Source organism: Mustela erminea, chromosome 4 (genome assembly GCF_009829155.1).
Source record: "Mustela erminea isolate mMusErm1 chromosome 4, mMusErm1.Pri, whole genome shotgun sequence".
Classification (NCBI taxonomy): domain Eukaryota; kingdom Metazoa; phylum Chordata; class Mammalia; order Carnivora; family Mustelidae; genus Mustela; species Mustela erminea.
The window spans coordinates 43,093,077-43,109,473 of NC_045617.1; the positions used below are offsets into that span (position 1 = coordinate 43,093,077).

Sequence of the window (16,397 nt, forward strand, 5' to 3'; positions counted from 1 at the left end):
ATGTAGTTTACACAATTTTTATAGTGAAGAATCACAGGTTAAGAATAGACTGAACTACACAGCAAACCATCTCTCTAGCAAATAAACTAGTGTTTAAGAGAAGGCCAACTGGTGTGCCTGGGTGGCTCAGTCGTTAGGCATCTGCCTTCAGCTCAGGTCATGATCCCAGGGTTCTGAAACTGAGCCCCACATCGGGCTCCCCACTCAGAAGGAGCCTGCTTTTCCCTCTTCCACTGCCCCTGCTTTGTGTTCCCTGTCTTTTTGTCTGTCAAATAAATAAATAAAATCTTAAAAAAAAAAAAGAGAGAGAGAGAGAGAGAGAGCCCATTTATTTGTCAGTGATATTTAGAAGGCAGTTAAAATTGGGTTAAAAAAAAAAAATCAGCATTCATTGTCTTTCCAATCCTGAGATTATGACCAAAGAAAGATAAAAGTAATACATAAGCATAAAGTTCCTTAAGAAATTCAAAGGGCACCTACTTGAATTGTGTAAATTTAGTTATTAGAGTTACTTTATTCTAGGATGCTAAAACCTTAATAGTGAAACCAGCATTTCCACCCACCCTCAATCCCCCAAGTTGAAGAGCATTTCTTGGATTAGCTGGGTTTTAGTGAGTCCAAATTTAGTCAATTAAAAAAAAAAAAAATTCTGGGACGCCTGGGTGGCTCAGTCAGTTAAGCCGCTGCCTTCGGCCCAGGTCATGATCCCAGAGCCCTGGGATCAAGTCCCACATTGGGCTCCTTGCTCAGCAGGGAACCTGCTTCTCTTTCTGTCTCTAGATGCCACTCTGCCTGCTTGTGCGCTCACTTGCTCCCTCTCCCTCTCTCTCTCTCTGAGAAATAAATATTTTAAAAGAAATCACAATTAGGTAGATTACTGTTCAAATACTACATCAAACCTCCAAAGGGTTCACTATAAACAAAGTAATGAGCATAGCCTCCTGAGATGTATTATTCTCTAAGCTCCAGTTCTCTTCAAACTTGCTGTAGTTAAGTTAAACTAAGAGACTGGGTATTTAAAGCTAAAAGTTCCCCATCCTTCTGAATCATCAAGTTTGATAATGTAAATAAATTAATATTTGGTGTAAAATGTTAATTCCTTCAACTTTTTCAACATACACTTCTAGCTTCTGTGATTATTCATAAAATGACTCCCATCAAAGAGACATTCTAAATAACAGAGAACCAAGTAAAGATTATGGCTGCAAAATCTCTGTCATTTACCATCTGACTGCTTCACTTAGTTTTATTAAAGTCTGGCTACCTACAATCCACTGCTATTTTAAGAAATTCCTCTTGGTTCAATAATCCAAATTACTCTAGTAGCTAAGTCAGGCAAAGAACAAGAAATAAAGCAGCAAAGAGATGGGCAGAGACTTTGCTAACAGAAACGATGTTAGAAACATTTAAGTAAGTAAGGAAATGGAGCACATATTCTTTTTTTTTTTTAAATATTCCATTCACTTATTTGGCAGACAGAGATCACAAGTAGGCAGAGAAGCAGGCAGAGAGAGAAGAGGAAGCAGGCTCCCCGCTGAGCAGAGAGCCCGATGCGGGGCTCGATCCCAGAACCCTGGGATCATGACCTGAGCCGAAGGCAGAGGCCCTAACCACTGAACCACCCAGGCGCCCCTGGAGCACATATTCTTTTAAAATAAATTTTAAATCTCTGCTAAGGTAAAGGTTCCATTTTTCTGTTTTAGTGTAATGTGTGAGCTCAGCAAAAATGCTCTTCAGAAACTGACAACAGAAAAAAGGAGTTAGTTATTTAAGCTAGGTGCAATTTTATTAGGCTAGGTGCAACAGGTCATGATTTAAATGAAGAGAGGTCCTGACTTCAATTCCTGGCTCTGCCTCACAACACTGGCAATGTAATACTGAAAAGACAACCAATCTTTCTGAGCCTCCATTTTCTCATCTGTAAAATAGGGATAATAAAGATCCTACCTTTTTCACACGATCATCAAGGTTAAATGAAACCATGAATATAAAAGCACATTTCAAACTGTTAGGAGCTATACAATGTAATCTGATATTAGTAGTAATATACTATATCCAGTATATCCAAAAGCTGAATAGATTAGAAAGTATAATTTGATTATAAGAACAAAATCTTAGTGGTATTAGTATACTGGGAATGTAACTAATATGCCAAAGGCAAAAAAAAATCTAAGATTCTCAATTTTAAATGTTGTTCTTATTATTAATTTAAATAATGAGAGTCCAGTTCCCATTTCTCCAAAGTCTTGAGAATACTGTAATACTGTGAGAATACTGTGGATATCTACCATGGCAGGGGGTACTAAAAACAATTTGCCTGTGAAAAGTAAGAAACAGGTAACATTGCTAGAACTATGAGGAAAGCAGAGAAATTTTAAGAGGGGAGCCAGGTAGGAAAAACCAGTTTGAGGAGAAGTTTGGGGATTGGCTGGAAGGTATCAATGTATCAGAAGACTTCACAAGCAACAGACCTAACTTCTTTCTCAGAGCCTTCACAATTTGCTACCACATAGCAAAATATCTAAGGTTTGCCATCCATCAACAAGCAAAGCAGCAATGAACAAGAGAAGAAGTTTATTTACTTCTTCAGTTAAGTACCTTGGAAAAAGTTTGGGAGAAATCTGGGCACTTTCCTGAGCAAATTTCAAGAAAAGTACCAAAGACAGTAACTATGCTCTTCTTCATGGTATATAAAATTTTCGAGCTCTGAACATTAAGCGTTTACACATATTACTCGTGATTTAACCATCTACTTCCAACAGGGTATCTGCCAGTTGAGTTTAACTGGGATCTTTATTACCCAAGCTCATAAAATAACAACAAAACAGAATAAAATAAAATGGAGTGATAAGCTGATGAGAAAGAGTACTAATCTTAGAGGCAGAAGACTTGAGAGTTCTAGGTTTAATTTCTTTCTCTATTTTGAGGAAAATCATTTAACTACCTTACTTCTGCTTCCCCATCTGTCAAGTAAGTTATCAAATACAAGCTAGATTGCCACCTGTCAGGATATTGCCGAGGGAATTCCTCTATGTGAAAACATGTTGGGGAAAAATTTTAGTTCTTCTGTTACTCTAAGACTGTGTAATATCCTATAAATACATCTTCCCCCAAATAAAAATAAGGTGAAGGGCCTCAAGTACCTCAGCTAAAATTTAACTGAATGGTCCTTCTTTGGGAAATCTTAAAATGAATTATATTTATCAAAACAATTTTAAGTATTTATTTTTTTCTAGTCTAATGGTTTTTTTTTCTTTTTTTCTTTTTTCTTTTTCTCTCTCTCTCTAGAAAATTTACCTTTATCCTTATCCAATGGTTCCTGGGAAAGTATAGTGCACAGTACCGGGTTTTTCCACACCCCAGTCTCTTGAGCTAGAGTAGCTAAAAAATGCAATTCACAGCTGCCATTCTCCATCAGCTTTTCATGAGCTACCTATAAATATTAAATAAACATCCAAAGAATTACAACAGATTTTAAAAGCAAGCTTATCAAGCTCTAAATATAATACTAAACTTTTGAAAAATCAGACTTTTATCTTAAAAATTTCACATCACATTACAAAGTGCTGAATTCCTTTACTTCCGATTCTTAAAGATGAATCTCAAGAACTGTATCAATTGTAACTTTTAAATAAATACAATGTATTTCTAGAAATAAGTCAAAATTATTTTTCCCCCAAAATCTAGACCAAGAACAGTTACTTCTGAAGGAAGCTATCAGAATATCCATAATATAAAAGACCTTTACACATTTTATATCTTGTGTTAGTAAAAAACTTTTTCCCAAAAAAACTACCATTAATAAAGGACAGATCTGCATCAAGGCCTAAATGACAACATACACATATTCCAATAAAAGGGACTTAGGAAAACTAAATGCATGGTTTTTCATTTATTCATTATATAGATTTGGCAATATTCTATTTAAAACTGACACTAAAACTTGATTACTAGTTGTTTCCAAGTGTTCATGCAATTAGCATATTCTTCAAGACATGAAAGACCAATGGTTTTTATTCAATTCAGAAAATGTTTATTGGGAATTTCTATGGGCAAAGGACTAGGGAAGAGAGCAAATGGTCCCTGCATTTATGGGGCTTATCCTCTAGTGGGGTAAAGAAAGTTAAAACAGTAAAACACAGGTAAAATGAAACAAATGCTGTTAAGCAAATACAAAATAACCCCAAGGGAGCTCTGAAATGAGAGCAAAGTGTCATGGAAACTCTTAAAGCTACATGCTATGTTTATTCAAAACGTTTATTCCTCAAAACCATAAACTCTTCCCACTGCAACAAGTTCCAGTGCTTTAAGAAAGTTTCTTCGAACAATTGCTGAAATCTACCATATAAGGATTTAAAGAGTTATTTCCTTCTCATTAACCCATATGAAAAAGTATCAACTAGTGCTACTGTTTCAAAAGGGAAAGTTTAAAAGTTATCATATGCTGACAAAATAGCATAAGGAATTCAGTATTGTATTTGTACATAAACAACTTAATTAATTCTGAGGTAGAATGCCAAACAATGAAAAGTTCTAAAATAATTATTTGCCTAAAAATAAATACTTGCTGGAAAAACCACCTAAGACATGAGTTACTGACACTCTGAAGTAGAAATTACGTGATCAAAAAATTAGCTGCAATGTAACAAACACAAGACACCTTCATTTCAACAATTAATTATGTGTAAGACACTATGTGGAATCCTATGATATTAAGATATAAATCCTTTCCAGAATTTTGCAATTGATTAAGATTTCAATGGTTAATATTAAAACAGGAAAGCTGACTTCTCTACCTAACTACAGTTTATTTCACATGCTTCTGAAATTTGCAACTAGTTCTCTTTAATCGCTACAGAAAAAGAAAAAAAAAAAACATCAAGCCAAACATGTTTTATGAACTCTGGCTAGAGAAAGAGAAATACTTTCTAAAACTAACTAGTAAAATCATTCTTTTTAGTTAATCAATTAATCAAAACTTACTTGAAGCTATAGTATATCCAGCACAATCTAGTGCTTGAAACAAAATTTAACATTCTTGAAAATACTCCAACACAACTAAGTACTAAATTGTGTAGTACTTCTGTAAGGTAGAGTAACAGCACTAAACAAGAGAGACAAAGCATGTGTTTTCAGTTACAGGCGAAAAGCATGGATTTTGAAAAAAAGAACCCTCATTCAAGTAACTACTCTGTAGTATTAGCTGTATAAATTTGGGTAGATAAATATTTTAGAATATGAGCCTCAGTTTCCTCACCTTTAAAATGGGAAAAATACAACTTCCCCCACACAAAGTTTTCATAAGGATTAAATAATATATTAAATTCATTTAAGGCACACTGCAGATTTTCGGCAAGTAAACTGTTTCTAAATACAAATTAGGGCATTTTCTTTTGTTTTCCCTTACTGGTCTGGCAAAGTATTAATTAACTGATCTTAAAGAACACTGCAACAATATTCAATCAATCTATTTAAATGTATATCATCATTTAACACACATTTATTGAACATCTAGCATACGAATGACACCAGTGTTAATAAGAGTTGCAAATAATGCCTGTTATTACTTAGATGGTTTGAAGTATAACCAAATAATTTATTAATAAAGAAAAAGGATATGATATACCTATATGAAATCTAATAGGTAAATGTTCTCACCTGCACCAGTGTCTGAAACTGTTCCCACTGTTTATCTGATAACTCAACAGGCAGACACAGTAAAAGTTCAACACAGCTTCTAAAAAACAAAAAATTGGTAAGGATACAAACATTTATTAAAATTCAAAGTAAAATAAAACAAATAATCCTTGTATCAGCAGATACCCCATAAATATTCTATTTAAAATTAAACTATCCTGAGATACAGAATTAAAACAAAAAAGCTTGATCTAGGGGCGCCTGGGTGACTCAATCGTTAAGCATCTGCCTTCCAAACAGGTCCTGGTCCCAGGGTCCTGAGATGGAGCCCCGCGTCAGGCTCCCTGCTCCTCCCTCTCCCACTCTCCCTGCTTGCATTCCCTCTCTAGCTGTGTCTCTCTCTGTCCAATAAATAAGTAAATTCTTTAAAAAAAAAAAAAGCTAAATCTAATTTTTTATTTACTCAAAGGTCTACTCACAATGCCAAGCGTTCCAGAACCAATGCTACATTTTCACATTCAGAGGTAAGATAAGGTCGCGCTTTAACATAACTTTGGATAGCCACTGTGTATACCTCCAATAAAGGTAAAGGATCTTCTGAAGTTTTCCATTTCTCTGCATATTCAAGGAGTGTCTGTTTTGGAAAGAATAATAGAAAGTATTCAATGTAAATCAAAATACACATTGGTTCATCAACTGTTTCTCTTTCCTCCCTGAGAAATCTTGAAAAATAAAATATTTATAAAAACAAAAAGTAGCTTACACTGATTGAAATATTAAAAGTAATAAAGCCATAGTCTTATTTCCAACAGCTGTTCATACGAGAAAAGATTAGTGTTAATTATCCAGCAACAGCATCATTTCATGAAGGATGTTAAGTACTGCAAGCATTATCTTCTTTCTAACTTCTTCTGACTTCTTTCTCTAGTCAAAATGCCACCTTTTACCTCAAAACTGCTAAGATTTAGAAGTTATTTTAAAAAGAAGATACCTAGACAAGCTTCACCAGAAGGCAAGCAGTAAAGAATTTCAAATATTTATATTTCTATTTTTCATATAAAAAGCATAAAATTCAACACCTAAAATAAATTGCATACAGCTAGAAGACATGTAATTTTTCAGTTAATAAAAAAATAATAGTACAACATATTACTATTTTAATGACAATCTTTATCATTTAAAAAATTGTATGAAGAGCTTCAACATACATAAAATCAGTATTAAAGATATTAAAAATTATAAGATTAAGTAACTTTTGGAATAAAGTGCTTATTTTTTTGGAATAAAGTGCTTTTTTTTTAAAATAAAAAACTATCCCTTAGTAAAGCAAATATTTCAAATATACCTTATCAGAATTACTGAAAGTAAGAAAACAAAACAACAAAACCACCACCACCCCTGCTGTTTATCCTAAAGAAGAGGTGGAAGAAACTGGCAGCAGCATTTAAAGACACCCACATTTAAGATTCTACAACTATTAAAATAGCAAATTACTAAAAAGTATTATCTAAAAGGTTCTATAATTATACTAACTGTTTTCATAAAATAGAAAACTGCCATAATTGGTTCTCTTCACACTTCAAGATTTAAGACTCCTCTCCCCCAATCTGGAAATTCAGGTGCCCTTTCCCAGAAAAGAGGGTATTTTGGATGAAAACTCCATGAGGGCTTACATCCTCTGGCATACAGAAGCAGCTTTTAAAAAATATGTAGATAGGCAGAAGAAAGGTAGGAAAGAAGACAAAAAGGAATAAGGAAGGAAGAACTTACAAACACTCAAAACACTGCCTTGTCCTCTCTAGTCCCTCTAACAGCAGTAAGTGATCAGGGAGAATAAGGAAGAAGGAAGGACTAAAAGGAGGAATCTGGTGAACTGAAGAGCAACACAGTAACAACTCACTCTCTGAGCAGTCATATATTCACAGACCCTGATCCTCTCCAAGTTGGACAGAAATGCAGGTAACCTGGAGATCCAAACTTGCCACTGATGTCTAAAGCGAGGGCAGTCTTGTGGGACTGAGCCTTTAAACTGGGAGGTCTGACGCTAAGTTCAGGGAGTTAACTGTCAGAATTCAATGGTAAGAAATCTAATTTGGTGTTGGAGAGTTAGAGAAAGGGTACAGAGAAAGAACATGTATTTCATGTTAGCAGTAAAAAGAAAAAATCCCTTAACAGAACTTGTATAAATATCCAGCCCTGTGTATTCTCCCTCTCCTCCTGCCCTTCCCCTGGCTCGTGTGCGCACGCATGCTTGCTCACTCGCTAATAAAAATATAATCTTAAAAAAAAAAAGAATTTATAAAATCTAAACCAAACCTACCAACTGAATGGAAATATCTGCATTTTGGGATTGTTTGTAACCATCTTTCTATTTCTACGAATGAAACAGAGTATAACATTCTGTTTTTAAAGTTGGTTTTAATGTGTTCCTTGGGCATTTTATGGTGATGTGGCAGAGGATGACCTCACATATTCAAGAATTTCAGAATTAAAAACTGTGCGTTACTTCAGCTAACACCTGTCTTTCTACACAAAGTTATTAAATATTATTTTCCTTTTTCTGGAAAAAGTGTTTAGATGCCTAGGAAATTTCATGCCGGGCAAATGTTTCTAATCTAATATGGGTAAGATTAAAAGCTTAGGTTTCCCCTATTAGTCCTCTAGCAGTAACGAATCAATTTCCATAAAAGAGTTTTAACTTTAGCTGGAAAAGAAGACAAAATAAAGCACACCACTTTCCAAATGGGTTTGAAATTATAAGCTTTTTCCTTTTCTTATCTCCTAACCAAAAGAAACCCTAAAGTCTACACACATGCACATATCTAGGAGGACCTCTTTTGTTGCACTTCACCTCATTGTGCTTCAAAGCTGCAGTTTTTTAAAAACTGAAGGTTTCTGGCAACCATGCATTGAGCAAGTCTAACAGCATAGTCTTCCCAACAGCTATTGGCTCACTTTGTATCTGTCACATTTTCATAATTCTTACAATAATTCAAACTTTTTCATTATAATTATATTTGCTATAGTGATCTGTGATCTTTGATGTAACTACTGTCACTGTTTTTAGGGCACCACAAACCGCGTTCATATAAGACAGTGAACTTAATCTATAAATGTTGTGTGTGTTCTGACTGCTCTACTGACCATCTTTGGGCCTCCGTATTCCCAGAGACCTAACAGTACTGAAATTAGGGCAATTAACCCCACAACAGCCCTCTAAGTATTCAAGTGAAACAAGAGTCACACATTTCTTTAAATCAAAAGCTAGAAATGACTACGCTTAATGAGGAAGGCATGTCAAAGGCCAAGACAAGCTGAAAGCTAGGCCTCCTGTGCCAAACAGCCAAGTTATGAATGCAAAATTAGAATTCTTTTTTTTTTTTTTGCAAAGTTAGAATTCTTGAAGGAAAAGTGCTACTCCCATGAACACAGGCATGCTAATAAAATCAAACAGCCTTATTGTTAGTATAGAGAAAGTTTTAGTAGTCTGAATAAAAAGATCACCAGCCACAAGAGTCCCTTAAGCCAAAACCTAATCCAGAGCAAGACCCTAACTCTCTTTAATTTATGAAGGCTGAGAGACGTAATTAAGTGTCAGAAGAAAAGTTTGAAGCTAGCAGAGGTTGCTTCAAGAAAAGGTTTAAGGAAAAAAAACCATCTCTGTAACATCAAAGTGTAACATGAAGCAGCAAGTCACCTAGAAGATCTAGCTAAGATCATTAATGGAAGTGGCTACAGTAAACAATAGATTTTGGGTGTGGACAAAACCACCTTCTATCACAAAAAGATGCCACCTAGGACTTTCTTAGCTAGAAAGGAGAAGTCAATGCCTGGTTTCAAAGCTTCAAAGGAAAGGCCAAATCTTCTGTCAAGGGCTAATGCAGCTGGTGACTTTAAGGGAAGCCCATGCTGAAGACCCTAGGGCCCTTAAGAATTATGCTAAATCTACTCCTCCTGAGCTCTGTAAGTGGAACAAAACTTGAAGGAGAGTCCATCTGTTTACAACATGGTTTATTTAATATTTTAAGCCCACTGCTGAGATAAAGATTCCGTTCAAATATTACCATTCACTGATAAATGCACCTGGTCACCCAAGAGCTATGATGGAGATGTACAGGGTTCATGTTGTTTTCATACTTAACACAACATCTGTTCTGCAGCCCATAGATCAAAGAGTTATTTCAACTTTCAAAACTTATTAAAGAAGTACTTTCATAAGGCTAGAACTGCCCGAAATAATGATTCTTCTGATGGATCTGAGCAAAGTAAGTTTAAAATATTCTGGAAAAGATTCACCATTCTAGATGCCATTAAGGACACTTGTGATTCATGGGAAGAGGTCAAAATATCAAAATTAAAAGGAGTTTGGGAGAAGCTGATTCCAATGCTCATGAATGATTTTGAACGGTTCAAGACTTCAGTGGAGGAAGTAACTGCAGATGTGGTGGAACCAGCCAGAGAAGTAGAATTAGAAGTGTAGCCTAAAGGGGTGCTTGGCTGGCTCAGTCAGAAGAGCATGGGACTTTTGATCTTGGCTGAGGTATAGAGCCTGAGTCCCACATGATATGTAGAGATTAAATAAAAAACTTAAAAAATAAAGTGGAGCCTGAAGATGTGAATGTATTGCTGCAACCTCATGATAAAATTTACACAGATGAGGAGGTGCATTTTAGAGATGAGCAAAGAAAGTGCTTACTTGAGATGGAATCTACTCCAGGTGAAGATGCTATGAAGACTGTTCAAATGAAAACAAAGGATTTAGAATATTACATAAACTTAGTTGATAAAGCAGTGGCAGGATATGAGAGGACTAACTCCAATTCTGAAATAAGTTCTACTGTGGGCAAAGTGCTATCACACAGCATCACATGCTACAGAGAATTACTGGTGAAAAGAAGAGTCAATCAAAACACACTTCAGTGTTGTCTTATTTTAAGAAAATGTCACAGCCACCCCAACCTTCAGCAACTACCACTCTGATCAGAAGCTATCATTGAAGCAAGACCCTCCATGTGCAAAAAGAGTATGACTTGGTAAAAGCTCAGATGACAGCATGTTTTAGCAATAAAAGTATTTTTAAATTAAGGTAAGTACAGGGGTACCTGGCTGGCTTAGCCGGTGAAGCATGCAACTCTTAATCTTGGAGGTTGTAAATTCAAGCCCCATGTAAGTGTAGAGCTTATTTACAAATAAAATCTTTTAAAAAATTAAGTGCATATTTTTTAGACTTAGTGCTACTGCATACTTAATAGACTGCAATACAGTGTAATTTCATGTGCAGTAGGCAAACAAAAAATTCATCTAACTCACTTTATTGTGATATTTGCTTTATTGCAGTGGTCTGGAATTGAACCTGCAGTATCTCCAAGGTATGCTTGTACTTACACTTTTCCCAAGACCTACATTTCTTGGTATGTCTAACTCTGCAAAGGGTACTCCATCCATTATTTCTTTCCTTCATGACCTGAGTTCTACTGTCCTCAGATGAAAGAAGTTTTTAAACTTAACTCTAATAGGTAACGAAGGATGAATGCTTTTGGGTTTAACAGAGTCTGAACTGATGAGAAAAACAACTGACAAATCACAGAATGTTAGAACCAGAAAGTACCTTAAAAACTCTCTCTCCTCACCTCATTTTATTGATAAGGAAAGAGGGAGAGGAAGTAGATTCTGGTGAAAACGAGACCACTCAGGTGGCCATTTAATAGTCTGGGAATAATGTTAACTAGGAAGAGGGTAGAAAGATGACAGCAGATTGAGATAACATGAGAAATGTGATGATATACTCATAATGATTACGTATTAAGAAAGTAAGTTAAAAAACTGGTTAAAAAGCAAGAGATCCAATCCCTAACAAGCTTGACTTTAGAGTTTAAGTTTTATGCTCTACATTTCTGAAGAAATTTTTGATTTTCAAATTCACAAATCTGAAGACCTGTCATGTAAGGGAAGAGTAAATTTTATTCTGTGTCGTCTCACAAAACAAACCAGAACCACTAGGTTAAGTTTGAAGAAGATAGATTTCTGCTTCCTCTGAGGCAGAGCCATCAAACAATCAGAGTTAACCAAAATAGTACAGGGTAGCCTCCTGGGACAAGAGGATCTACCACAGTTATTCAACCAGGGACTTAGAGTTCAGGATGCTGCAGGAGAGTCCTATTTTGGAGAACATTCTATCACAGTGGAAGAGATTATACTTACTGTGGTGTGTGTGGGAGTGTCCTAAACCAGGGGTTCATAGAGGTTCTGAATGCTGTATTATTTTAAAGTTATTTAAATTAGCTTCTGATATTTAAAAATAAGTTTTTTAAAGGGAGAAGGGGCAGAGGGAGAGGGTAAGTAGAATCTTAAGTAGGCTCCATGCCCAGTGTGGAGCCCAAGGTGAGTTCAATGTCAGAACCTGAGATTATGACATGAGCTGAAATCAAAAGTTGGACGCTTAACCGAATGAGCTACCCAGGAGCCCCTAAAAATAAGTTGTCCCTAAAAATTGGATTTCTGGCTTTTCTTTTAAAAAATTTAGGAATTTTGGCAACTTTGGGCATATATTCCACTATGACAACAACTGGCTGGAGCTGAGTGATGAGCCAAGGTCCTTGGGCATAAACTCTCGGGTTGCTACTAGCTTTACCTAGTTGTCTCCCTCTTTAAGGGACCTACTGCACCCTTACAAGGAATTTGTAGTTACAGCCTCTACTCTTTGGCATTATGGAACAAGCCTAGAGAAGAGAAAAAAATGTAACTGAGAGAAAGGTTAACAGATCATGCTCTAAAGGATCTCTAATGCACTGTTTTCCAACCTCTTTTTCCTAAGGAAACTTTGACTTTTTTCCCCTAACCATCCTCCATCTCCAATGAAATTTTAAATAACCAGATACATTGTATACCTCTTTATGGGCCACAAACTATTATAATTCTAAGTTTTTCTCTTGAAGAGCCAAGTTTCACCCCCTTGGGAATAATAATGCACACTTTAACATTTTTGGCTCTTAAACTTATTTCTCATTATCTAAGTCAGCAGAGACTGGAACATGAATACTCTAAGGAGAAAGACAGTATAAATTAACTTCCAGCAGCTTCCTTTTGTTCCTCTAAGGGTTATTAGGTAAGAAAAGAAAAGAATTTTGAGTTAAACCACAGGAGTGTTAAATTTAATGAGCATGAGGACTAAACCACATTACTGTCCTATGTAAAGCTGAGACTAGTGCAGTGTTGGTTATGTTTATACCATTATACCCCAGTTCTGTTCCACTTTATATCTAGGATAGTCTACAGCAGAAGCTCTCAAAAGTTTTGACCTCATGACTCTTTATTCTCTTAAAATAAGAGATACCAGTGACTTTTTTATGTGGGTTACAACTACCAATATTCACCATATGAGAAATGAAAACTAAGATTTTTAAACTATGTATTTTTGAATAGATCTTTTAAAAAAATAAACCTATCATGTTACTACAAATAAGATATTTTTAGAGAAAAACTTTTCCAAAAAATTAGTAAAATGAATGCCTTTATTTTAAATTTTTCAAATTTCTTCAGTGTTTGACTTAGAAAAAAGCATGACTTGCCTAATTCTGCATGTAATCTGTTGCACTATCACACATCATGTAACCTCTGGAAGACTCCACTGTACACAAGTGAAAGAAGGCAAATAACACCTTATAGTTTTGACTTTCTGGACCCCCTGAGCACTTGGTGTGTAATGCTCTTTAAATTTCAAAGTTATTAAAATGTATTTTAAGGTTTTGTATAAAAATGATTGACTGGTTACACACATTTTTGTACCCTGCTCTCTCCAAACTTCACCAAAGTAGCATAAACCAGGGGCACCTAGGCAGCTCAGTTGGTTAAGTGTCTGCCTTTGGCTCAGGTGATGATTCCAGGGTCCTAGGATGGAGCCCTGTGTTGGGTTCCCTGCTCAGTGGGGAGTCTGCTTCTCCCTCTTCCTCTGCTGGTCCTCCTGCTTGTGCTCCCTCTCTCTGTCAAATTAATTAAATTAAATTTAAATTAAGTATGGGCGCCTGGGTGGCTCAGTGGGTTAAGCCGCTGCCTTCAGCTCAGGTCATGATCTCAGGGTCCTGGGATCGAGGCCCGCATCGGGCTCTCTGCTCAGCAGGGAGCCTGCTTCCTCCTCTCTCTCTGCCTGCCTCTCTGCCTGCTTGTGATCTCTCTCTGTCAAATAAATAAATAAAATCTTTTAAAAAAAAATAAATAAATAAATTTAAATTAAGTATTATAAGCCCACATAAACCAAGAAAATAGAAATGGAGGAAAGAGAAACAAAATTTTAAACACTAAAAAGCATATGGAAGAGTGGAAGAATGGCACTTTAAGAAAAGTGACTCCTAAGTATATAAATCACTAACTGCAGGAACACCAAAGGGTTCAAGAATTGGGAGCACCAGGTACCTCTAGAAATGGGGGTAAAGGTGGGTCTAGGAAGAGGATTGGTTCAAAGTCTATTTAAGCAGTTAGGCCTCTCTGATTTCTTAGTCGCTCTCCACAGTTAGGTGCCCCAAGCTAGGAACTATCCTCTCTACTGCCAGCAGAAGTTATTCTGTAGAGAAGTCTTCTTTCTTCCTCCCCCAATCTTTTTTTTTTTTTTTTTTTAAAAAGGTGTCCATACACAATTGAGGAGAGGTATCTTACTTTTATAGCAAAGCATTAAGTCAACTTTACACACAGACTAACTATAGAGGCAGCTCCCTTTCTCAAGCCCTCTTCCCAAAATCATTGTCAGAACCTCCAAAGGCTTTAGTGGAGTCCTTCTCTTGGAACTCAAGAGAAAAGACCGAAAGATTCTGCCAGGCTTTTCGGGGTAGGCGGGGGGAGACGACTAGCTAGATTCCCTTTAGGTGAAGACCACAGCAAACCCCACTCGGGGGCATGGAGCTCTGAATCACTTTTTCAGTAGTATACCTTTAGATATGCACAGGCAAGGACCACCTAGACATTTGATAAGAAGCAACTAATAGTGAGATCAAAACAAATGTTAAAAAACAAAAACAAAAACCACATACACACAAACTCAAACTCAAAACAAAACAAACAAACAAGAAAGAAACCTGGAGTAAGCAGGGACTATGAGACTATGGGAGAAGACAAAATCCAAAAACGTCCTCAAAAATCATTAACGTCCTCAAAGGTTAAGAGAACACACAGACCTATGAACAAAACACAGTGTCATATTAGAAAAAAAGATCTAATTAAAAATAGCAGAAATGAAATCCTCAAAGAGCTAGAAGATAAGATGAGGAAAGGTCCCCAGCAAGTACAATAAAAGGGATAGGCAAGAAAAGATAAGGAAATCCGGAGACCAATGCCTGAGGTCCCACAATTAACAACAGGAATTCCATAAAGTCAAAACAGAGAAATGGAAATCAAAGAATTAATTCAAGTGAATTTCCAACAACCTAAGGACATGAATTTTAATGGAAAGACCCACCCAGTGCCCATCATAATTGCTGAAAGTAGACCTACACAAGGCACTTTTTCATAAAATTTCAGAGCTCAAGGACAAGGAGGATCAAAATAAGCTCAAAGGAAAAAAGACTTCTCAACAGCAGGAATGGAGCCAAAGGAAAATGAAGTGTTGTATTAAAAACTGAGGAAAAATTATTTCCATCCAACTATCATAATATTAAGACAGCAAACTCATTTTCAGACATGCAAGTTCTCAAAACTTTCACCTTCTAAAGATTTTTTCAGGATGCTACCGAAGGGAGAATTTTGCCAAAATGAGAACAAAGCAAAAAAGAAATGACAGTGATATCCAAGAAAAGGGAAGCTAACAAAGAGAAAGGCAATAAAGATCCAAGAAGAAAGCTGTAACAGGCCCAAAGAATAACTGCAACCTAACAGATGGCTCTAGGAGAAATTTCTTCAAGAGGAACCTGATGGATGGCCTGATGTGCCTGAATAAACTGAGAGGAGATTTACACAACTAAGGGAAGAGTTTGGATTCAATTAGCAAAACATATACATATATATGTATATATATGTGTGTGTGTGTGTGTGTGTGTGTATGTAATTCAGATAAAGCAAAAAGTCTTAGAAAATGGTAAACAATTAGAGAATGAACATTCTTTACAAACACAAATAAGACATTTACGAAAAAAAAACACAAATTGGTCACCGAAGGGGGGAAAAAAAAGAAAAAAGAAAGGAAGAAAAAATACCCACAAACAATTCATGTCATATATTTCATTCATTGAACACAGTGAAATAAAGTTAGAAACTATTACCAAATGAATATTCCTGTAACGAAAACTACAAACTTGAAAAATCTTTAGATGTACTTCTAAATCATGGCTGGAAGATATCATAATAGAAAACAAAGAATAATACTTAGACTTGAACTACAGCAAAAACACAATATATCAAAATTTGTAGGATGCAGCCAAAGCAATCTAAAAAGGAAAATTTATAGATGCAAATGTTTATCTTGAAATTCTTCTATAGTTTTTTCTTAAAAAAAAAAAATCAACAAAAAACCCACATATTTGTTTCAACACAGTATGAGCAAGACAAGAATTTCCCACTTGCTTATGTGTGATTTATTTTATTTATTTATTTATTTATTTATTGGGTGAGAAACATCCAGTGAAAGCAGAAAACTGAACCCAGAGGAACTGAGCTGTGCTGAACATGCAAAATACATTAAAACTAAACACATGTACCATCTATATCAGTTCACCAGGTGTGTTGAACCACAACTACACACACCTACAGTATTAGTCTTTCTGTCCAATGTCAGAGAA

General features: G+C 35.8%; 1 protein-coding gene across 4 annotated transcripts in view; it reads right to left on the minus strand.

Annotated features, from left to right (window-relative positions):
- Positions 1-16,397, minus strand: part of ZNF292 (zinc finger protein 292) — an 88,581-nt gene that overhangs the window by 38,323 nt on the left and 33,861 nt on the right. For 2 of the 4 annotated variants that reach the window (XM_032339103.1, XM_032339102.1), the window contains 3 exons: positions 6,117-6,271; positions 5,659-5,737; positions 3,298-3,433 (listed from right to left, as the gene is read on the minus strand). In XM_032339103.1, the coding sequence (XP_032194994.1) occupies positions 3,298-3,433; positions 5,659-5,737; positions 6,117-6,271 (370 nt within the window). Of the gene's footprint in view, positions 1-3,297; positions 3,434-4,983; positions 5,064-5,658; positions 5,738-6,116; positions 6,272-16,397 lie in introns of those variants that run through there. The other 2 variants (XM_032339105.1, XM_032339106.1) reach the window with 2 other exon arrangements.